This window comes from Oryzias latipes, chromosome 23, assembly GCF_053564925.1.
Source record: "Oryzias latipes strain Hd-rR chromosome 23, Olatipes_Hd-rR_3.1".
Classification (NCBI taxonomy): Eukaryota; Metazoa; Chordata; class Actinopteri; order Beloniformes; family Adrianichthyidae; genus Oryzias; species Oryzias latipes.
Window position 1 is genome coordinate 24401023 of NC_136259.1, and position 25551 is coordinate 24426573.

The 25551-nt window shown below is 42.1% G+C and overlaps 1 protein-coding gene across 2 annotated transcripts in view; it reads right to left on the reverse strand.

Moving 5' to 3' along the window:
- LOC111946946 (uncharacterized) overlaps positions 1–25551 on the reverse strand; it is a 508119-nt gene that overhangs the window by 71756 nt on the left and 410812 nt on the right. Inside the window, exon 11 of one of the 2 annotated variants that reach the window (XM_078942017.1) lies at positions 2187–5893. The exons of the other annotated variant lie outside the window; for it this stretch is intronic. Coding sequence (XP_078798143.1) covers positions 5863–5893 — 31 coding nt within the window. The 3' untranslated portion in view covers positions 2187–5862. Of the gene's footprint in view, positions 1–2186; positions 5894–25551 lie in introns of those variants that run through there. 2 annotated transcript variants of the gene reach the window in all.

Here is a 25551-nt window from a genome sequence, read left to right on the forward strand (position 1 = left end):
TACATGAAAACTACAATCAACAGGCCACAAGCTGCTGTATCTGAGCTCCAGATTTTTACCCTCAGACAGCCCGTATCCACCCCTAAGGGCAGTCGTGACTAGGGTTTTACCTCCATTCTACATGGACTCTTGCCTCTTTGTACAGACTGGTTGGGGTGAAACCTTCTGGAGGGACTGAGATGTCTGCAGGAGCAGCATGTTTATGTTTTTTAATGTAAACCTCTTGAACCATCATGAAAGTCCACATCTGCTGGAATATGAAGAGTAGGTTTGTTTTGTCTATATTTGAAAAGTTGAAGCTCCACTTGACAAAATCCTGGTTGGGTTTTTGAAAAGTTCAGAGCAAAAAAGAAAAATATTGGTTTCTTTAAACTAGATCGGGAAAGAAAAGAGTGCGTTAGTTATTTCCACACAATTGTCCTTTTATGTTTTAGGATTTCCATCTTTTGGGAAGTCAAGATGCTCTCCCCAACAAGAAACAACCTAAAGACGCCACAAACCAACCACGGACGCAGTCAAGTTCATTTATCTCCAAAAGAAAACTTTTCATGAGTTCCTCCTTTGTTTCCATTCCTCCTTTCATATTTAATATTTTTCAATTCATAAAAAAAGACGGAGCGCGAAACGTAGGCAGAGATGGAGACAAAGCTGGGGAAGGAAAAAGAAGGTAGAAAGAAGAGTTATTAGACGCATATTAATGTTTGCTCTTCTCCTTCATGGGCTTCTCTCTGGAGATCCAGCCGTTGCTACTTTAAGCATGAATTCTTAATCACACACCAGACACTGTCTAATTCCTCTCCCCCAGAATGCAAGCCAGGAGTGGGAGTCAGGGAGGCTGAGGAGGGCGAGAAAAGGAGAAAAAAAGAGCGAAATGTCACAGAGGCAATGCTGGGATACTAATAAAGCTATGCAAATAGCAATTAGCTGAGCCAATAACCTCCGAGTCAATACCGAGCCACCCAAATGGGAGCAGCACAGCGCCAGGCTCATGAGTTCATAGGTCACGCTGTGATTAGAGGCCCCAGCCCAAACCCAGGAGGTGTGCAGGAAAACAATGCACATCTGCTTCAGCGGCTCAATAAAAAACACAACTCCTGGAAGAATTATGGAGAAATCATCAGGCATTACTTTGCATAAAGCTGATTAGAAACTTTTTAGTTTGCTGGAGGTTCTTAATGTTTGTGCTTTCTCAAAGGATGCAGGGACAGAACAACATCTAAGCTCCAAGGAAAGCTTTGTAGCCGTCCTGTTGTAGTGCTGGTGAAGCCGGCACAGGCAATTAACAGGAAAAACAACTCCAGCAGTTTCTCTGGGAGTTCACATTATGTGGACTGAAAATAGGGAAGCAGCAAAAAATAGCTTCACTCAAATAAAACATATATGTGAATAAATAATAAATAAAGCAAACGTACACGACTCTAGGATATGACAGCTTGAATGGAAGCTAAAAGCTTCCGGAGCTTCATGTTGGAGCATGAAACTTGCAGAAAGTGTTACAATGACATCAACGTATTTGCATGTCTATATTCTCATTTTGAACTAAAAGCTTAACGGAAACCTTTCCTTCAGTTTTCCACCAGGAGAAATTGATATTTTATTGGCAATGCCATCATGTAACATAACAATAAACGTGTCAAGCTACGTTCACACCGGGCATGTGACGCGTTCAAGATTGTGCTTTTAAACTGTGGGGTTCACACTGGGCTGTCGCTACCTGATACTAGCGATTATTCACCAATTACAGTTGGAAGTGGGTCGAAGCGATACGTCAAAGCGGAGCAAATCTCTCAAATCCTGCTCAAAACCTTATCCTGCACAGCTTTATTCCGATACAGGAAAGACTTGGTGTCATCGAATTCAAACCGCAACTATCAATTCCTCCACCTCCATCAATTTATAAATGGTTGGCACTTCTGTGGATTAAAAAAAGATGCCATCCATACATCACAACCAAATCTGAGTCCCTGACGGCTCAAAGCTGAACTGGTTTGACTTTCACTGAGGTTGAACGCGTAAACACGACAGTTTTGAACGTGAAAGCCCAAATCGTGCATCTACGCAAGTTCCCATAAACCTTTTATTGGGAGGGGCCACTTTGAAGTGGGCTGTGAATGTAGCTTCAGACTCCACACACACACACACACACACACACACACACACACACACACACGCACACACACGATGGGTTGGTTTGTGAACAATAACTTTTATATGAAAACTTTGATTACAATCATTTTACATTGTGAGTAGAATATGCTCTCATTACTGGATAAATACTTCTGCACGCTAAAAGATAAGCTGTAAATTATAAACAAGCTAAAAAATGCACAAAAATTCCATGATAACTTTTCTTTCATTTCCCATGAATAAAAAAAGTTTTCTGTCACACAATTATACTATTGCATTGGCGAAGTGCTGATAAATGCTAAACGAGTTAGTAAAATCTACACATAAATAAGACACAAAATGCAGAAATATTCAGCTTCAAGGGAGGAAAAGTGGAAAAAAGTGAAATCATTCCAGAAAGCTCTAATGTTTTATTTTGAAAATTCCAGAACGCTCTAATGTTTTATTTTGAAAATTCCAAATCTAGTTTCTTAAAATTGACTACCAAAATGTATCAATATTTTGAACAACGTATGTGTAAAAAAAGACAATTATCTATTGAAGAAAAATAATTATTTTGTTTATTTAAGTTTTTATTTTATGTTTAAAAAAATGATGTAAGCTCACAAAACAAATAAATTGTATCTGTTTTCTCCTTCATTATCTTGGCTTCTTCACTGGTAATACTCAGTGTTTACTTGTAATTTCCCACCTAAGAAGCTCAGCTTAACTGCAACAATCCAAAACAGAACAGTTCTAAATGAGATTTCATCATGTTTTTCTAACGATTTGTCAAATACCACACCTTCCTTCCTGCTTAAGCTCTAAAAACCATCCAAACGAAACAAATCAAGTGACAGAAATCCTTCTAGGCTTGAAGTGATTAGAGCTCATAAAATACAAGGCTTGTAACAAAAGGTCACTATTGAACATCTCACGCTTAAAATATTTGCAGCCATGAGGCCAAATCTGGACTCGAACACATGTTTCAATTGATGATAGCAGCTTCATAGCCGTGTAGCAGTGCTGACATGAAGGTGTGGACGAGGTTTTCTGGGAAAACTGCATCCTAAGGAGACAAAGAGGGGGAGGAAACTTGGCCACTTTTGATTAGTCTTGAGCCCTTTAATCTCTAAAAACAAGCCCGGGTGACCTAAGTGCGACACACGCGCCAAAACACACAAGCCCTTTGCGGGGGCCACTTTTGATCCGGGTGCATAGAAATCAGGAGCAGCATGTAGCCGGAGGCTACAAGACACAAAGATGCGCTGCAGAGAGACGGAGCAGCCGGCGAATGTGTGTTGATGGGTGATTTTTGAGGAAGGCTTCCGAGTGTTTACACAAAGCAGAGCGGATGCAAAAGCGTAACGTGGGAGTTTGTCCTCTCAGTGGATTTCTAGAATATTTTCATTTCATCTGCTTCAGAAGGAGGATGAGCTTTCAGCCGCTTTGGCTGCTTGCTTTTTTTCTAAACTGTGGAAAAAGAAAGAGCGTTCAGCCTTGAGGTTCTCATGCTACATGCCGCCGTCTGTTCGTGTTGAATGTACATTTCCTGCATCCATCTCCACTCTCCATGCAGCTCTGACTGTGACACAGCTGACGATAATTATAGATCAGACAGATTCAAACTTAAAGAGCATTGGGCCAATCAAACTCTCCCCTGGAACTCTTCATCACCATCCTCTCCATTCTCTGTATCGTTTATTCTGTCAGACAGTTAAGGAAAAAGATGAGACCGAAGGCCTCTTGTGTTAGATAGAGGCTACAATAGACACAGGAGGTATATATTTGAATAAACCCCTTTTGTATCTGAAGCTCAACTTTATCTTTATATACCGTAGAATCCATTTTCCACACTGGGGCACTGAGACCTGATGTCTTTTGGGGTTCTTTATTTTTTACTGTAAATCGTAACCAACACCATGAAGCCTGCCAACAACAGAAAAAAAGCTCACCAAACATCTTCATTGTTAGTCCTATAGCAATGGATGAGCTTTAGCTCTTATGCTAACTTTGGCATATTTATGTTGACGCAGCAGCTGAAACATTGATCAATATGCTCTGTCCTAATTCAAACAAACAAACAGACAAATAAATACATTTATTGTTGTTTTTTATTCCCTTCCTCCCTCACTATTTCCCCTATTCTCCCAATAGCTGAACCCAATTAGTCCAAACCTCCAACAACAGGTTGAGTGACAGAACCGAGGGCCAGAGTCTCTGCCTGGTGCGTTCACTGATCTCTGGAACTTAGAACAGGACCCAAACAGCCACCCAGCCTAACTCAGTCCACTACAATACTTCTCTTTTTGGACCAAACAGACAACAGAAGGGAGAAGAAGGGTGGGGTGTTACTCTTTTATTCTTGAGTTTATCACTTTTTTGGGGCAAATCTCGACCATCGTTACCTCATTTATATGTGATCTGCATAGAGGTCTTTTATTTATGAATATGCTGTCTAGGACATAGTGTCTGCAGATGGCTGGAGTTCATTTACAATCCACCTCCCCCTTCCCTGTTGCTGTTTATGCGCTCTCCCGCTAGCTTACAGTCCCTCACATCTAACATTCCCGGTGCAACAAAAATGGAGAGCAATATTGGAGCTATCCAGCCATATAGTTTGGAGCCGGGTAGGGTTGGGCGATGTCCCCTAAATTGGCAGTTGACGATGTTTGCAGTCAACCGTCGGGATGGACGATGATATCGTTGGGGGGGGCGCTATTTTTAAATTTTCATTCTTAAATATATAATTGCCATTCGTCATTTAACTTTATTTATTTTATTTCCCAAATAATGACTCATCCGCGATGATCCAGTCTAAACTGAGGGAAGTGAATTTTAAAAAAAATCAAATAAACAAAATAGAAAAGAAGTGGTCCGGTCCTGTGTTTGATTAGACCGGTGGAGCGAGCGACCGTGCCGATGGACGATGGTATCGTCCATCGGCACAACCCTAGAGCCGCCAAAACGATTTGTGGTAGAAGATTTTGTGACTCAACTTCAAGACTGGATGAATAAGAACGTTCACCAATCTTTGGGATTTTGGCTTCCTAGAGCCAGCGGACACTTCCGGTTGGGAACACCAGGGAGAACGGGTTCACCCAGTCCAGTTCTGAGACACAGCCAATACGTAGATCTTAAGAATATGTCTAAATGTGGTCAAAACATTAACCAATCTCAATAACGTGTGAATCTGCTGTCACACATCTAAATATGTGAAATCTGAACCCTCAGCAGATGCCCCAAAATGAAACCCATAATGTTGAGTTGCAAAAACAGATGTTGGGATTCTCTGATGTGAAATTATTTCTATTATTTTGAGGTTTATGTGCATTTTGACCCAATAAAATGTAGTTTTTGCTTAACAAATTGCAAACATTGCCTCCAGCTTTTCTGTAATTGAATGAGGAGGATGAAGTTTTAGATTAACACTGACCGCAGTAAATCAGCAGTCAGGCCGAATTTGAATTTCAAAGACGGAGCAGAGCAGCAGAGAACTGGAAGGGCTGAGGCGGTGGAGGCTGCTTGGCAGTGTCAAGTCACTGGATATGAGTGCAGCAAATGAGGAGGAACCAGTCACCGCTCCAGACAGGCAGCTGAATAGACCAAAAGAATGGGGAGACAGGGTGGGGAAGGGGTGGCGGGGGTATTGTGAGCACAGACATGTGGTGGTGGAATCTGGGTGCTGAGTGTCACTGTGGAACAATCAGCACTGACGTCCCAGGTAGTGTGCAGCCAGACGAGGGGACTTGCCTTTCAGCTCTGTAACCTTTTCCAGCTGATCATCCTGAGAAACAAACAGGAAAATGACCAAACTATAAAAGGTGAAATCTTTTAGACATCAATCTCTCAGACATAAATCATCTCTTTAGCTATTTGAATACGGCCCTAAGCAGGGAATGACAGTAATTCGCCAGCGGACGTGCTGCTTTGTTTGTGTGAAGGTGGCGTCTCACCCATCATCCACTTCATCCACCAAGCTTCAAGAAACGATGTCGTACATTTAATCATTCTAAACCAGTTTAGCACTAATTTAAGCAACTGAACTTTTATTAAAGACAGATTTTAGTTGACAGGTTTCATTTCGAACGACTTACTTTTTGCTACTCATTTGCCAATCTAGTGAGCATCAATACACACTGGGAGAAATGATTTTGGAATTTTAGATTCAGACAGCTCTAAACAATGGTGAACCCACTTTATAAATCACTATGTAGTAGTTTTGCTGTTAAGAAACAAATTAGCTTTGTGCGTTTACAGCTTTCTTGTCCTGAGATTTGCCTTTGAATTCTGTGTAATAGCCAGATAATGCTAAGAGGATTTCTTAAGGAAGTCAGATTACACAGAAACACAAGTGTTGGTGCCAAAATGACTGGAAGTCCTAATGAAAATTCACAAATTAAAGCGTTCCTAAACAATCTTGACTTTGCTTCCCTTTTGCGTCCCTTTTAGCCCCCCTTGTTCTGCAGGGGGGCTAAAAGGGACATTTTCCAAAGAAGATCCATCATTTAAAAAATGGAAATGCAACTGGACACATGGATTCAACAAATGACACTGACAGTTCATTAATCTACAGGCTGCAGCATAAACCTTCTCTCATAAATGCCCCCCCCCCCAACATTTGCCTCTCATGCTGTTGATTAAAATTCAGATTATGTATGATCCCACTGCATCTTTTCCAGCCTTTATTTCCCAAACATATTACAGGTTAGAATGGCTTCCAGTGGTCCAGATCTAATTATCCCCCTTTGATTCTGTGACAAGTAATTTGTCATTTAGATTTGGAGAGGACACTATATTGCTTTAAAACAGCCATGGTTTCTATTTCTGCTCAGGTTTTTCCTCTTTTTTTTTCCACCTTTACTTGCACATTTTGCTTTGCTGCGCGCTCATTTTGGAGAAGAAACAAGCTCCTTCCATCCATCAACATCATTTTGTACCCATTTGCCACGAGCACAATGACATTATGCTAAACAGTGTGTCTGTCAGCGCGTCTTCCATGAAATTTGAATAACACACTGGACAAAAGACTGGCAATTTGATTCTGGTGCTGATCCGGTTTTGGGATTCTTCCCTCTTCCAGAATGATTGCTTTTATCTTTGATGAAAGAAATGGAAGAGACAGAGATTAGGTTGGAAGACATGTTTCCAAGGTTATAGTTTGGGGAGCCTGACTTTTACATAGACCCCCCCCGCCCTGTTTTTCATCCTTAATGACTTTGATCTTTGAGTGTTTCAGGTGAAACATGAACTTTAGGGTCAGTTATCAAAGCTGACAGAAAGTTTTTAAAGATGTAATGATGTCCTTTTTACCTTGGGCTTCCTGTTGAACTTCAGGAGCATTTAAGGCGGAATCTCCAATTAGGAATACATGAACCCTTTGCTCTTAAAGACCCACTCCAATGAAAATGGTGTTTTAGCTGTTTTAACATGTTCTTGTTGCATCTTTCTTATGCTGGAGGACATATATGAAGTTTATCCGGTGGACTGAACGGGGACCCCGTTAGTGTTGTTCCTGGATAAGTGTGCGCCCCTTACTGCAGCCTGACTATTAGAAATGAGGAAAATTGGACAGAGTGTAGATTGTGTGGACCTCCTATAGGCACTTGCACATCACGCGTACACTATGAACAATGCCTTCAACAATGGTACGTTCCGTTATCACGATGCAAAACCGAGACCACCTGCAAGGACGCGTCAGAGAGCGGTTCCTGGTCCCGGACCAGGGTTCGCTTGCATGCATTCAGACGGAAAAATCTGTTATGGATGATCGGGAGAAACACATTCTGGTTCACTTTAAGCGGACCAAATGTGACCAGTCTGAATTCACCATTAGTGTTGGGTGTTAAAATCTGGATGTGGGGCTTGGTATTTAGCAAAATGGGTTGCGATATAATCGACAGCTTGTTGTAAAAGTGCAATAAGGTTGATAGTGTCTGTATTTTTCACTGACTTCTTGGTTCTTTTGCTATCAGACACGTCTGACGTCCGTGGAAACATGTGCGGTATGTTAAAACACAACCCAGCTCTGATAACAAAAGAACCAAGAAGTCAGCGAGCTTGTTGGAAAGATATTTGATCCTGTTTATCACTAAAAAGCTCCTTTTTCAAACTTGTGTCACGTTTAAGAAAAGGCTTGATTGTCATTGTGACATCTTACAGGCACAACAAAATTCCAGCGTTTCCAGTTTAACACAATGAACAGAAAACCTGTTCTTGACTCATGAGTTCACAAAGCTACAAATTCTTTCCCCCACCATTTAAAAACTGCTAAAAAACAATATCACCAAGAAAAAAGGTCATCCAAGTAGTGGAAGTGCAGTGTGCTGTTTAGTATTTGTGCAAAAACTGAGGTTCCTCCATTGTTTAGGAAAAAAAGAAGACGATGTAGAATCTGAATCTGGTTGGCTGCCTGGTGTTGGCAGGCTGACTGAGGAAAAAAAGCTGTTTTCATCTTTTCTCCCTTACCTTTCCATCCTCCTCTATTTCTATCCCGTTACATCTTTCCGTCTTTTCTCCCCAGTATTGTTCTCTCCATCACGAGTTGTCATGACAAGGCTGTTTATTTCTAATGGTTGACATTTCGCCCTGTGCTTCTCGCCTGAAAGAACACACCGGGATGAATGCTTCTGGATTTTCAAAGGAACATCTTGTTATTAGCCAGCGTTTCCACATTCTGACACACTTGGCGCGCAGATAAACACTCGCACAAACGCACCGGCTGAACGCAAACACAGCGAGCTGCACACTCCTGAGCATGGGAACATTTAAATATGCAAAGATCTATGGGGCTGCTTAACCTTTCATCTCTGAGCAGAGCAAAAAAAGCTGCTTTTTGACTCCCACATCATGTTCAGCTCTCAGCTGCATTCTCTCCTCCATCCTTCCATCACCCTTCTCATCTATGGAATCAAATTATGCTGGAGATGAATAAAAAGATGGGGTGTAAATGTCTGTTAATAGGTTATGGTCCAATCATTGTGGCTCTCTGACAAACACTGCCCGGTTTCCCACTCTTTCCATCTTCAGACCTTCTTCTAATCATTTTGCTCATCTCTCCGGCTTTGTCTTCCATTTTCTTTCTTAGTGACTATTATCTCATTTTGTATAATTTCTTTTAGAGCTTTTTTAATCTCTTTTTTTTGTTTTGTCTGCTTTGGGTTGGAGATCCTGGCCATAGCTCTCTCTAAGAATGGATCCGGAAATCAATCATGAGGGCACCAAGAGTCTGAATGTTCAGTCAGTTTCAGATAATTTGCAAGATAAAATAATAAAAAAGGAATGTATCTCCATACAGCAGGAGGTAAAACTCTCCTAAAGGACAAAAAAAGATGCATTTTTCTGAAAACTGAAGTATCAATAATGGTGGAAAAACGTGGCTCTACAGGAATAAAAGACCATGTTATAGGTGTTTAACGTGATGTGCGTCCCAATCACCTGATCAGGTGTATGAATTAGATACGCACATATCACAACAGCACTGCTGAAACAGACGAGTGTCTTACGCTCGTATTTTGATTGTTATTGTTTTTATTTTATTGTGATTTTTTAGTCTTTAATCCAGTTTATGTATATTATGCAATTGGATAAAGGCGGTCTATGAATGTAAAGAAAAAATAAAGTTATATATGGATTGAAATCCTTGCAAATAAACACCCTTTATGTGCCGCAAAAACAAATAACAAATTCTTTAAAAAGCAAAATATAAAGAGGAACCATCATCAGACAGAAAGATGGAGGTCAGGCTTTTAGGAGCATCGACTGAAGGCAATAAAGACCTTTCCCTGACAACACCGAGGCAAAAGGACCAAAAAGTCCTGAAGCCTTATGCTACGTTGACGCCGAGCCCGGCAACACGTGTTCCAGCGACCGCTTCCACCGAGAAGTCTGTGTAAACGCACAGATATGTGTGGCTCAGGCTTCCATGTTCAAAACTGTCACTTTTATCTGTCACCAAACTAGTTTTAAAGTCAGTTTTCGGGGTCTACATACATTGATTGTAATGAAGGTTAAACTAAGTTTAACCAGCCAGGGGCACACAGTTGACGTCCTTTTCAAAACACGGAAGAGCCAACCGTTTGCAGGTTTTTGGGTTGTGCAGCCCGTGTTCGTAGGACCACCTCAAGGGAGACGCTGGAAATGGAAGCGACTGTATGACTAGGTGTGGTAAGTGAATAGGGAAGTATTTGCAAATGGAAGTTACTCAAACTTATGGCGAACGGGTGATGCTGTTTCAGTGTCTATGAGGTTAGATGGGAATAATTTGTATTTTTATGCCATCTGACAACAGAAAGGATCACTAATAGAGAGTGGTAACTCCTGATGTTGTTTAGTTTGGATTTGGTTTATTTCAAACAATTTAAACATGAACTTAGGTTTTTATGACTTTACCATCAACATTAAAGACAAATAATGTTTAATACTCAGGTTATCGATTGACGTAGGAGTTTGTTGATCCAAAACATTTTTTGGTTCATCTTGGCTGCTGCCTCAGGTTATTTAAATCTTACCTGCACCTTTCATTTCAATGAGGAAAAGGGACGTGGTAAGTCGAAGGACACGGAGAAGACACCAGCCTTCAAGAGCTGCAGAGCCACCGGCACCGACTGCCAAGATTTCACAGTGATGGACTCCAGACAAAACATTGTTTTACTATTTGGATCCAATGAAATCTTATCGTATCATGGTCGACGCCTCCAATGCAAGTCTGTCTGGAAATATATCAAATTAAAACCTTTGCTCTGCAGAGAAAGATAAGCAGCTGTACAGCGGAGCGCCGGTCGATGGGCAGACGCACAAAAGCGGGATTTTCTCAGAATGGATTAGAAAGCCTCGCTTCTTAACTGTATATTGCCATTGACAGTTTGGGAGGAGATCAAACCGGCACCGTGTGGGATCCAGACAAGTTTGTTCGATACCCATCAATTCAACTAGACGTGGAATTTGTCCATAGGCGCCTGATCCGATTGGCTGCACTGACGTGGACATGAAGTGAAATTGAACGGTGGACTGAATGCATGAGGAAGTATTATTGGTCCTTTCCTCCGCTGAGGGAGACAGCAGGAGAAGACCACTCTCTCTGAGGTGCTGTGCTCACCTTGTAGGCTGCCAAGCCCCATTAGAGGGTGACAAACAGACGTCTGCCCGGCTCAGGGCTGTCAGAGCGCGGTAATGAAAGACACATCAGCTTCAGAAAGAAGCAGAGGCGGCAGACGAGGAGGTGGGAGAACAACAGCAGGCCGTGCACCGACACTTTCTAAGACTAATGGCTTAAATGCAACAGTGCAGCACTGCAGAGGAGGGGAAAAAATGCTCTATAAACTATGTAATGAGGAGACAAGGAACAGAAGCAAAGAGAGAATCACACCAAGACGAAGAAGATAAACAGAAAATCCTGGGAAATGTAATATAAGAAAAGCAGGAAGGGCAGTGGGGGGTCCTTTGTGACTCACTGAGCTAAATATGTCGGAGTCGCGCCATTAAACAGCAAAATACATCAATTATTATCTTTGCTTCAGCCAAATTGTCATCAAGTGATTCAATGGTACTAATAAAGTCGAGACATTGCATGGCATCTATCTTCAGTCCTGAGCGGGAAAACTGTGGCGTGCGTAATAAAAGCGGTTATTCCCTTTGCAAGCGTGGATGCGGTTTGTGAGGTTTGCAGGAAGCCGCCGCCGCAGTACATAACGGTGAGTTATGGAGGAGGCGGCAGACAGGTGGAGCTGCAGAAGTTATGGATGGAGCACCTTCCCAGTCTTGTCATCATAAGCTACAGACGCTTGTGGAGGAAAAGTTGATTGCTGATGCAGAGCGATGGCGAGGTAAATTGTGTCACTCGCTGTCGGCTCTGTAATCTCAGCAGAAAGGAAGCATGAGACGCGGTTCTGTTGGGGGGGGGGATTATTTTCCCTGCAATCGGCCTTATCAAATCTATATTTCTTCTGCAGTCATCCCACTATGAAAGAGAAGACGGAAGTGAGCGTGGTAGTTTGGCTTTATCGGATTAATTTATTGGTGTTTGTGGCGCATCGGGCTCGGCACCCCCCTCTCTTGCCAGGAGTGTGCAAAATGAAAAGTTATGAATCCATGAAGGTTTGAGCTCAGAAAACAGGGAAAAGTGAAGCTGAAAGCAGCAACATCTGTTGGTTTCTTCCTCAGCGCATGACGCAGACGTGCTGGGCTGGTCACGCAGTAACAACACACTACAGCTCAGAGGTTTGTGCTTGTTTGTGTGTCATTGTCAAACAGTAAAGATCATCAATCTTTCAAAATAATTGAAGTTGTTCTTTTTTTTTAAATGTTTTTTTGGAGACTGGTTTTAGTTTTATAGTTTGTCGGGGTTAGGTCATCTTTTAGGCCTTAGCTTCTGCCAACGTTGTCAGACTTTTATCAGGTTGGTTCAGTTTTATGCTTTTCTCTGACACCACTACATCACCATGGCTGCAGCCTGAATCAGGAGCAGATGAAATAATGCCATTTGGAAAAGCTTGTGGCCGTGATGTATGATCTGCAGTCAGGGCGGCTGTGGTACAGTGGTAGGCCGCCCATATGTCGAAGTGTCCTTGGGCAAGACACCTTGTCTCTGGTGGAAGGTTGGCGCCAGTGTGTGAATGTGTGTCTGAATGGGACTGTGGCTATAAAGCGCTGTGGGCCTTGGAGGCAAGTACAAGTACAAGCATACACCATTTACTATTTTACAGTTGGTGGTCCACAAGCTTCCTGCTCTGCTCCATTCTGATCATCCACCCGCAGACAAATAGATCCATGAACGTCTTTGTTTTCCTCATCTGAGCTGGAATCTGGCTCTAATCTGTACTGGCTGGATAGATCTGATATTGCTGCCATTTTTGCTGAACCGCTAATGTTGGGTTGGGGGTGTGAGGGGCTGTAAGCTAGCAGGAGAGAGTTTAAACAAAGGCGTGATGGGGGAAATGAGCATAGGTTTACTCCGCGCCAAAAATGCTGCCCACATTTGTGTGAATCTGTGATGTACACCTGTTGCTCTGCAGAAACTACGTCTTAAAAAACGATAATTTATTTTTATTTTGGCAAAAAACGGCATAATCCTAATTAAAAGACCATTGAGAGCTCTTTGAAAATATTTCAAAGAGCTCTCCGATTTTAAGAGTTTTTGGTATGACTTGACCGTGGATTTGAACTCACACTGACCAGTCTAAGGTTGGACACTCTAGTACTAGGCCACTAAATGGGAATCGGCGATTTCAGAAATTAAATGAATGGATTTGTATTTACCCCAAAGGTCTGGAGACATTTACACACCGTCCAATGTTTAAATGGACGATGTCGCTGCAGGCCGGCGAACCGGCTGTTACCGCCCTGTGGCCACCCAGCGGTCGCCCGATTTTGTTATGGCATCGTCTCAGTCTGGCTGACTGTCGTCGTCCACATTCGTGACCATGCCCTCCATTTTCAAAAAAACGGGCGGGGGCATGAAACCGTCATGGATCTGCGGATGCCTTCCCATCGCACGGCGGCAGTTGTATTTGTGACCGTAGCATTAGGCCTCTTAATATTTCTGTTAGAAGCACAGCAGACGCATACAAATGTACACAGAGTAAATAATGTGGCAACCGCCCACGCTGCCAGCTGCGCCGCCCCTCAATGGCCCGCTCAGCTAATCACAATACAAGGATTTATGACATCACGGGTTCAGAACATCGTTCAGTAGAAACAGGAAACATAAAACGGGGATGGGTGATGCTAAAACAAACTCTCTCTCCATTCATGGAAGCGTCGAAACTGAAACAGTTCTAATCAATCCACCACTCAATCTGACCAAGCTCCTGTTTGTAAATTTTATCTGCTTTGGTAAGACAACGTCAACAGAATCAGAATAATTAATCTCTGCTGAGTAGACGATGCTGAAAGGAGGATCAGATTAGAAAAATCATCAGGTTAAAAAAAAAGAAGGTAATTATCTGTTTTGGTAACTTGGAGTCAGTGAGCTCAGTAAATGTCTATTCACATAGATTATCGGCAACCGTCGTTCTCGCTGAAAGCTTTTGTTCAATACGAAAAACAAATGGAAATCCTCTGAGAAAAAGCCGTCGGCGGCTCAGATAAAGTGTTCCTCAGTCCACTGTGTGTGTTGGTTCTTCTCAACAGAGAATGACACTGACATTTCCTTTGTGATTTGGACGCTTGAAAAGCAGCTCACCATGAGTAACACCAACACCACTGAGCTATTGAATACTGGCTCCACAAAATCATTACGCCGTTTCCTCTCAGGTTAAAAACGCCACACTAAACGACCACTTAGGAATATGGATCGGACGTGTAAAACGGTGAAAGGCCAGGTTAATGCAATCAATTATTTTTTAACAGTAATGGCTGAGCAAGAGTCCTCCACATACCCACACAGCCTATCTCTGTGTACTGTAATGGGTCTCAACGATTCTTTTATGTGAGCTTTTGCTGCTGTTGGCCCCCCAATGACATTTAGAAAGGGACAAAAGATCAGGCCATTCGAAAAAGGAAAAAAAAAAATCACATTTTATGCTTGTGTCCTTTTTACCCTACAATTAAAGCAAAAATGCTGTAGAGTGCTAAAACCACTGCTGGTGCATAGCGCGACACACTGGCTTGACGTTAGCAACATGACAGGAATGGTGAAATTTGACCACTTGGGTGCAGAAAGTCCTCGTAAGAATCCTCTGATTCATCATTTGTGAGAGATGGCTAACACTTTAAGCTATCTAATGCTGTAAAGTAACTTCAGATTTGTTTGATGCTCTTCAAATCCTGATGGTATGTCCTGACAGTTGGTGGAGAAATTGCTGATCAAACATTTGGGCTAATTGTATTTACTGCGCCCTTCCTATTTGTAGCGTAAATGCCTGCCCATTTACAGTCAACATAAAGCTGGCAGGGACCTACGTTACCCAGCAAATGAGCACGCGGCGCACGAAGACACACCGCGGGTGGCTAAAGGAGGACGACAGATTCCTCCCGGCGCTCCAGGGGCCCTCATTACAGCAGGGAGTGGGTGTAGAAGAACGTGGTATAGCCAACGTGTGAATAAAGCGGCATGGGGCAAAGATATTGGATCTTCTTGCGTCAGTCTGTTTCCTCCTCATTAGTAACTCTGTGGGACTACATGTGCAACTGACCAAAGTGCTGAGATCTCCTCTGTAGCGCCTCCGCACAGAGGTGTCTGTAATATGACAGCAATGAAGCTATTTATTTTTCTACCCTGGAGAGCAATCAGTAATAGCCCTAACTGTACTTTTATTACTCTGTACCCTGCACTGACACTTCCATTAGCCTTTGTTGATATTGTTATGATAATTTATTAAACTGGTATTCTCTCAGGCCTTCATTTCTTTTTCTTTATCGTTGCTGTTTGGATTCTACTCCTGTTTTATCTGGATTTTTCTCTGTTTGACTCTACTCGTCCCGCTTTCACATCCGTCTTGACCTGAATGACGTCCTTCATGAACTCTGTCTGTCATACTATCGGTTTTATTGGCCTTCAAGCCTTTAAGCCTGTACTCAAGTTGAGAAATGCCATCGTTTTGAAGTGAAAGGGGAAACCTGTCCTCCCCTTAAGATGCAGCCACTCCTCTCCACGACCTTCCACAGATCTGGACAATCCAAAGACTCGTACAGGTCAACCCCCCATACAGGTGGGACTTAGGCTTAAGGTGACTGTGTGTCATTTCTGTGCCGCCGGGGACGGGGGTTAAAGGTCAAAGCTTTCAGTGTTGTAAGATTATAATTAGCTGCATTTAGTACAGTTCTTTTGTATTTAAATTATACCACAGTTGATTTTTGCATTTAGTGTACAAAAAATAAAAGCAGATTACAGTGTGTGATCCTCCAGCTGCATCTGTTCTGTCAAGCACATAAACTGGCTCTTAAAATAAAATAAAATAATCCCCTAAAATGGTAAATGGCGTGTAAGCATCTAACACTTTCTTACCTTCTTAGAAGGCCCAAAGCCTTTTACAGTCACAGTCCCATTCACCCATGCCGTCACACACTGATGGTGCCAACCTATAACCACCACGAGCAATGTGGGGTTCAGTGTCTTCCCCAAGGACACTTCAACACACAGGCGAGCTGGGTGGGGAACCAAACCTGTGATCCTTCACCCATCCTTGTTTGCATCTCGTAAAAAACGTAGACGTAGACACCGCTAAGATAAAGGCTACTATGACTACTATGCTAACGTCCAACCTAGTTAGTAACATAAAAGAAAAAAACAATCCGACACCACGACATGTTAGCCAACGTTAGCGTTTCTTTAATTCCTGTAAATCCCAACCTTGTTTGCAACACTGTGACTAAGCTAACTCCCAACCTTGTTAGTAACTGCTGCATGTTAGCTGTGATAGCATATTTCCAATGACATCCGACATTGTTTGTAACTGACATTTTGTCAGACGCAGTGTACCTCTCAAATTGCTTATATATCAGTGAATACAACCCAAATTAATCCATGCTCTGGATTATAAGGAACACTATCGTTTAAGAAAAAAAAATTGCGATTTAAGAGGATATATTAAATATTTTTCAAATAGTTGCTACTTTTCTCCATTTGTTTGATGAAGCTTTGGCACAACGTCAACAAGGAATCTACCTTACTGCCGGGTAAGCTAGGTTCTTCCGTCACTCATGCTACAAGCCACTTGTAAAGTTAAAGTTCCACTATCTGTCACACACCTAGGTGTGCGAAATTTGTTCTCCGCATTTTCCTGGAGGAGCGGTCCTGCAGAAGGGGGGCAGTAGTGTTGAGGGTCTTGCCCACTGGGTGATGTTAATTTGTTGCCATTGTTACCATTGTTTATTCCCCTCCAGGAATCGAACCCTGGTTCCGTGTGGTAGCCTTTCACCTTACCAACCGAGCTACCCAGCCACCATCAAGCCTTCAGTGTAAGCCGATAGCTAAATTTCTACAGCCAATCACAATAATATTTCTGCTTTTAAATTCATAGACGTTTATTTATTTACATTCCAGGCGGTTTTGCCGGTCCTCCCCCGCCCCGTTCTCCACCTGGACAAATTCTGTCGTTGACTGGCCTCAACCACCATGGGCGTCTAGGCTCTGGGGTTTATCCATCTATGGTCCAAACTCACCATGATATAAAGACCTCCTCCGCCCCGAGCCTCACTGCCAACAGACTATCCTATTTCATGCACATTTTTGTATCACGTTAATTTTTTATTCATATTCCTTGATTGTTAGAAGCTGCATTTATTCTTTTGATTATTTCTTTTTCACAAATTCTTCAATTTTTTGCCCTTTTTTTGTTTCTGTATATATGAAATCCAGGCATTCCTCTCTCCCCCAAGTTTTTGATTGACAGGTGGTCCAAAAAAAGCACAACAGTAAACAGTAACCTGCAAGGTTGCTCTGGGAAAAAAAAAGCAAAACTAAGCGGTGCGATGTTAAAGGTGATAGCTTTAAAAGCTTACTCTGGTGTTGATGAGTGCTTTGTGTGGAAAGAGGCAACATGATTCAGTGCTCTTGACAGTCATGCGCGGCTGAAAATCACACTGCAGCGAGACGGCACAGCGCCTTAAAAGTGGCTTCCCGGCCCACGCCGAAGACAGACGGCAGCTACTTAGCCTTTTCCAATTATGTCTTTAAGTTAATTGAGAGGAACATTTTTGTCTGCGCTGCTGCACTGATGGGCATTCTGCAGAACTATTAGAATGTATTTATGAAAGGAACCTGAGTTATAGCCACACTGTTATTAATATGTTTATTTTGTGCATGTTCCGTATTTTTCCTAGCATGAGAGAGCCAGCGGCGCACACTGGATACTTAAGAAGAGGAGCTGAATGCATAATCAATCCCTGCTTTTCTGTGTGAGAACAGTCAGCTCTAAAGGGCTTTCTTCCTGCAGCTCAGCTAATTTGATTTCAAATCTGGCCTGTTTTGGGTGCATTATGGGATGTGAGCTGTCATCTGAGGGCTGATCAAATCCTCGGTAATGAACAGGGATGCAACGCCGACTAACAGACTGGAGCAGTGGCTCTAAAAACGGCACGGGGAGGTTTTAGAGGTAACAATGTTTGGAGGAAGAGAAGATTGGGATTCAATTGCTGCTTGTAATAAAAAAAAAAAAAGAGACATAAATAAATAACAATTTAATCTGGAGACGGAGGCGGACAAGTTAACATGGTCAACCAAGCAATGAGGGCAGGGGGAAATTGGAGGATAAAATACTGATTAAATTAAAGTGTGTGGGCAGTTTTCAGCTGAGAAGTGACAGTAGATGTTATGAACTGACTCCTCTGTGATTCAAGGTTATGTTTTAACGAGAAATGATGTTTCATTATGAGGAAATAAATATTATAGTCGTCTTTTGAGGCGTTTTGTTGGAGAAAAGTTAAAATATTTGGTCAAAATGTGAACTGAAGCACTTTTTAAATATGTTTTTTCATAAAAAAGGCCAAATTTGAATAGATAGATCTAAAAAAAAATACACTAAAAAGAAATCAATTTAGGCCACATAATTAGGCACTTCAAACTTTTTTTTCTTCCAACTCGAATTAAGCAGATATGGAAAACATGAACAGAGATATAGTGGTGAAGAATTGCTTAATACAGTTGTTTTTTTTTTAACTTATATATTTTACTGTTGTTTTCTGTTCCACTTAAGTTATTGATGATTAAAGACCCACTCCGATGAAAAAGATGTTTTTGATGTTTTTATCATGTTCTTGTGGCATTTTTCTAAAGATAGAGGAATTTTTTTTAAAGAAAATTGAGATTTAAAACAAAAGTTGTGCTCTTTACATGACATTTTCACAAATGTATCACGAATATACCTCATTAAAACCACGAAAGATGTAACGATAAATCACGCAAAGAACTAGTAAACCAAAGTAGAACATGAAATGTTTGTGATTATTGCACTGTTTGTCTGCAATTCATTAGTGATTTGAGCGTCAATTACATAATTTTATTGTGATATACATACATGAAAAGTCTGTTGGACATACATGGAACGGTCATGGAAAGGAACAAACTTAAATATGAAACATGTAATGCGTATGTGATGAATCAAGCACAGTTGTGTAGGATTTACATAATAATTGCCTAAACGTAAGTATGTAAAATACGCGTAAACTATGTAATTCACTATGTAAACCAAAAATTTTAAACAGCTCAAAACCGAATACATGTAAAGACCGTCGGCCGAAACCCTCGCCGGACATCTGCGCACATCGCAAGAAACACTTATGAATGACATACTGTATATCACGCATGGATCACGAAAGGCCAACATTTCATATGTGGAAAATGTAAAAAGTTACGTAGTGGCTGTGTGAAACTATCATGGTGGCCTGTCAGACTCATTCCCCTCCAGCTCTGCTGCTCATTCATCTCAGCTGTGACCACTCAACTCATCAAGCCACCTGCTACTTAAGGAGACCCAGCTTCATCATTCTTCGCCAGTCCGTTAACCCTGATGGTGCTTAGTCTCCAGAAGCTCACTACGTCTGGCTACTGGTCTTGTCCTGAGCTAACCTTGTCTGTTTTCTGCACTTCAGGTTTCACCTCATGCCAAGAGTGTCACCTGAACCTTACCACCTCGAGCAGCAGAAGTCACAGCTCTCCTTTGCTGACGCCACCTGTGAATGTGAGCCACAGCTCTCCTCAAGATCTCCAGCCACGCAACGCACCAAGAACTCAAGCCATGAACTCTGTCTGGTCCCTCGCTCTTGGAGTTCCACACGAACGGTACCAGGGTCTTCAATCAAGAGCCGCAGCCACGTTACCCACAGCCTCGCCAGGAACCAACCAGAACTCTAATAAACTTCTTACTTACCTCTCACCTATCTGTCTCAGCCTCTGGGTTTCAGCATCTGGGTCCGCCCCATGTTCTAGTCATGACAAAAACGACCTTTAAGTGAGAGCTTAGAGGAGCAAAACTGCTGCTAGGAGGACATCAAAGCTCAATGCTGTTTAGAACATGCAAGCCCCTTGATTATTGAAAAAGTTTATTTTTTTATTGGTTTGTATCCTGCAATACCCACAAAAAAAAGATCTGAGTGATTCAGTGAGGAAGAGGAGACGAAGGTTTTCATCGCCACACGGACGAGGACGGGTCCAAGAACACGTGACAGAATCTTTACATGAAGTATGGCAACACAAAGGGAAGCAGAGAGAAGAACTGGTTCCGTGGTTTCTGTTTTTTTTTTTTTAGTTTGTGCAGCCATTTTGAAACTCAGAGAAACCGTCGCAGGGAAAACTCGTCTGTCACTAAAAAAGTTTCTTTATGGAAACATGATAAAGAGAAAAAAGCTCAATGAGGAAATGGCTTTAAGAGTTCTTCAAAGCTGAGATGCAAGTCCTCGTTTAGAGATAAATGCTGGCACTCAAAGAGCTGCTGACTGTTGAGAAGTTGAAGTGTAAACCAAGCAGCACCTTTTGACTTCCATTGAAAAACAATTTACTTAGAAGCTCGTTAAACAATCCAGTCTCTATCCTTTTACATAAATATAAAACGGTCCAAATTGTTTCCTTTTACATTAGCAATCAAACATTTCAGTCAATCATTTTTCAGCTTCTTAAAGCCTCAAAAAGTCAAGAAAAAAAGCACCCAGATGTTGGCGTGGCAGTTTTGATTAACTGGAGACTTCAAAATCCTCTGCTTGAAAACAGGCCTATGAGGCAATTCGCTCATTTTCAGAAAGTCCTGGATTTGTTGACATTCGAGCCGCAGTAGAGCACATAAACAGACTTCGGATCTGTTTGCCGCCTTTCATTAACTAACCTTTTCGGTTCTTATTTCTGTGGAGGACTCCACAATATTTCTGGTCTGTTTTTTCTGAATGTGCAGCCAAGTGATTATGCAGCAGTACAAGTAGGAGAGACAGATGTTAATGTTTTGTCATTCCTAATGACTGAACAGGAAATATTAGTGTAGCCAGACCTTGACAGTTTTCCATCACAAATTCGATCTGAACTAGAGGGAGTTTGGACCAACTACATTTGTTTCGTTGTTTACAAAACGGCTTTGTTCATTCCACGTTCACAGCAGAGCAGAAGTCGGAATATTTCTACGCCTGGAAATAACAAAAAGCCACAAGGTTTATTTATTGCCTTGGCAGCACTGTGAAAAACACAGATAATGACTCTGTTGGAGCAAGAAGGAAACTGTGTCACTTTCATCCACCGTGGCTGCTTTGGTCAAAGAATTAGCATTTCTGACTAAAACAAACAGACGATATATGAAGAAGTAATACACCAATGCCAAGAATGGCCCACTAAACACAGGAGTCACTGGGGCGGCCGTGGTGCAGCGGTAGGCCGGTCGACCCATGATCGTATTATTGGATGTTCGATTCCCGTCTTGCACACCCTTGTGTTGAAGTGTCCTTGGGCAAGACACTGGTGGGAGGTTGGCACCAGTTTTCGGAAGCGGAGCCGCCACCAGTGTGTGAATGGGTCTGTGACTGTAAAGCGCTTTTGGCCTTCGAAGGAGGTAGAAAAGCGCTATATAAGTATACGCCATTCACCATTTACAAGTTCTATGGGGAATAAACGCACATCTGCTGCTGCAAATCCCTGATAAATGAATCCAAAAGGAGATATAGGTCTTTCAGATTCTTTCAGATGTAAAGAAAACCTTGGTTGTGAGGAGCAACTTGTGAAGGAAGAGAGTCAGGAAAGTTAATCTGAGAGAATCTGGAAGAGTGTGAGCTTGTTCAGCAGAACAAAATGGAAGTGGATGCTGGTTTTTGGTCAAGTCTGTACACCTTTACTTGTTTCATGGAACCGATGATGGACAAAATTGTGTAAAAATATGTTTTTCTCCCAACCATCCTTCAGTTTTATAGATACTTTACTACATCTGACACTTAGGGGTGATAACTTTCAGATCAGCTGAATCAAGAGATCTCTGAACGATGGTTTTTTACATTTATTTTGCTGTCACTGGCTACATCTCTGGTGTTAAAGGGCTCAAAACAATTTTTCAAAATTCTTCAAAGCCCGTCCTGCTACTGTCATCTAAATAAAAATGGTGTCAGCCCTACACATTCAAACGTAGCGGGCTGTGAGACTTTTGGATTCCAGAGATGCACAGTGAAAGAGACAGAAGTCACCAAGAGTCTCCAACCGACCAAAGTGACCCAGGAGGTCAAACAAGGGACAGAAGAACATACAAGCTTCTTGAGTTGTATCAGCTTTTGTGGTGAACCGGAGAAGTCAAGTTACTGAAAAAGAATCTGCGGACACATGAACCCGCGAATATTGAAACGCAAAAAAGCGGAGAAACACTGCAATCCAAATAACAGCAGCTACTCCAAGGGAGCTATACTCCTGCTAAGTGTTTAGTGTGTGAGCCAATAAACGACACAATGTCCCTTTTTTATATTAAAAGACTTCTTCTAAGTCAATGAACATCGGTTGTGGTACCAATTCTGTTAAATTTGGGGCATTTTTCCAACATGTGCGTTTAGAAATTCTTCCTAATGACAGAAGACTAGACAACCAGTTGGCTTCAAGAGTTGAAGTGTATTGATTGAGTTTGTATGTAACAGCATCTGCCCAAACCCACCTGCTGCAACAGATAACCAACAATGAGTTTCCCAAATCATATTTACTGCTTAACCATCTTCCAACAAGGATGAGTAATCTGCCAAAAAAAGAAAACCCCAAATTAGAAAGAGTGTCTCTCAGCAACAAGCAGGAATCAGGTAAAAGGTAAAGAAGACAAAGGAGTTGCCCTTTATTCCCATGACAGTGAATTTGTTTTGTGCTAAGATAAAATGATTTTGACAGCGTACATACAGGATGTGTGCTGCATGTATATTTCAACAATTTGTGTATACCCAAAACTGACGTGACCTTTTATTCTTCATCTACCAAACCCCCTAGAGTCTTTTCTTAAAGGAAGCTACCGTCTCAGTTACTGGGCCCTCTACTCTCCTTCAGGTTAGTAATCTAGTTTTAATATTTTCCATCAAGCTTTAAGTATGATATGTCTGAAATGTGGACAACGTTTACACCGGCCTCGGCAATGTGCGTTCAAGTGGCCACTTCCAATAAATAGTATAAAAGACATAAATGTGGCTTTTGAGTTCAGCTACGCAAGTTTTTAAGTCAATTTTCTGGCTCTAGAAACAAATTATGCATATACTGAATGCGCGTTGAAAATGAAACCAGTTGAACTTTGACCAATCAAATTTGGATTTGGTAGTGATGCATGGATGGCGTCCTTTTTTCCTACACGTAAGTGCCAACCATTTGAAAATTGATGAGGAAAAATAATAATTGCGGTTTGTGTCTGACTGGAATGACACCAAGTCTTTCATATATGGGAATAGAGCTGAAAAAGAAACAGCCAGAGGCAAGATTCAGGAGATTGGGTAGCCACAGTCCAGTGCGTACACAGAATGATGTGCATTCAAGAACCTGTATGCAGCCCGTTCTTCAATACGCCCATTGTGAAGCAGACATGTCCATTTTCGGCCTGTATTCACCCATGAAGGTAGCTGGGGCTAAGGCTTTACCTTTTGTAACGGTGATCAACCACATCACACGTTTGCTGCTGGCAGTCCTGATTTTGTTCTTGCTGGAAGGTTGTGACACTGGCTCAGAGACTATGTTGGAGTCATTTCCCGGTTTTTCGCCTGCAGCAATCAAAAGAGGCCTACTTCCATGTAACTACTCGCATATAAGATCAGAGCGTGGAAAATATCAGAGATAAGAGGAATTCTGTTCCCTTTGACGTGCGTCTCACTTTGCATGCCTCTTTGTTCTTCAAACACAGGAAGAAAGGAGAAAAAGGTGATAAGTTTCAATTGAGCGTAAACTCAATCAGAGCGTTGGAGATTGGCCTCGTGAGGATGAAGTAATGTGACAGCCCTAAAGAGGTTAGGCGCCAGGTTTATCCAATTAGGGCGCAGCAATAAACAATCCCAGAAACCCTCCCCCGGCAGACGCTCTCTCGCTCCCTCTGCGCTCCGTTCGAAACTTGACCCACCATCTGTATCCATACACTGCTGACGGATGCTATGAGCACCGCCGCTGCTTGTGATTTGTGCTCAGGACTTGGCTCTGCCAGTCTGTGGTAGTAGCAAGCAGCCAACTCTTGATGCCCCCCCGTCCGCTAAGCAAATATTCACAGACTCAAATGGTGTCGTTTCTTTCCAGATAAGTGAAGAACTGTCTGCGGATAATGATAATGAGACACTCAAATTCCCTGAGTCTGGCCATCTGAGAGACGGCAAGACGGCCGTATAATCTGGTTCGTGCCGGGGGCCCTACCCATCGAGTCCCTCCGCCGCGTTGGCATCAGCACGAAGACGTATTAGCACATTAGCTTGAATGTGATGATGTGCTCTCAGTCATTTAAGCGGAGTACGATAGCAACAGTGTTATGGTTATGGTGATGGCTTTATCTTACCATTGATCTCCAGATGCACCTGCTAACGCCACTGATGAAGTGAGTAGACACCCTGAGCTTGGAAGTCTAGATTACAGAAAAGCAACTGGAATTTCCTGAGTGATTGAACTTACTTTTCTTAGCGATCAGAACATTGTGATGGTTTGAAAAAAGGGCAGCTGTGACGGTATCTATTTTAGTCTTAATTTAAGGGTTCCTAGAAGGAGCAGCAGCCTTGCAGTCTAGTCATTACATGCCACAGGCCATAGACACGGATCTATAAATGTTTGGTATTAAACGGACCCATTGATGGCCTGCCCTCACTCCCTTCACTCCCGTTAATGGAGCTTTTATGAATCTCAGGCCTCATTTGCCTCTCATGGTTAGGGGCTCTCTGCAGTCTGAATTGTGTAATAATGGCAAACCCAATTTGCTTGTGCTATGTTAATCTCAACACGCCCCTTCTTTCTCTCTCTGTCATGCTTCCCTAACTGCATTCATCAATGATTCTATTATCACTCTCTTCTTTGAACTGCGTTGTGTGGGCTTGTGCGAGAGAATCGTGAAATAAACCCAAATTATGCGGCTGCGCTGATGAAATTCTCAAAAAGCCATTAACAACGCTGCCATTATCTTTGTTAAAATTCGTTTTTTTCCTGTACAACATAAACTATAGTATTTCCTCAAACAATCAGACAATATTTTAATGACTTTTTTTTTTTTTCTTCTGAAAGCAGAGCACAATGTGGGGTCTTTGGGGCCGCTGTTTGAGCTGCCAGCCACAGAAATGACTGATTGAGGTTAAAGGGATCACATCTGTTTTGTGCTAATTGCAAAGAAAATTACAGAAACTCTTTTGTCCTCATATTTAAAATGAGAGAACAATGACTTTTCAATCACAGTTTAAATGTTTAGCACTGAAATGTTTTCCTATCTGCTCTGCTCCAGAAAAACAACCGCGTTCTTGTTATTTGTGGGCTGTACCATTCTGGACCCCCGTCAGAGGACCATCAGGCATGACCCACTTCTACTCCCAGGTCAAAGTCAGCAAATAAGAATGCTGCTCCAAATT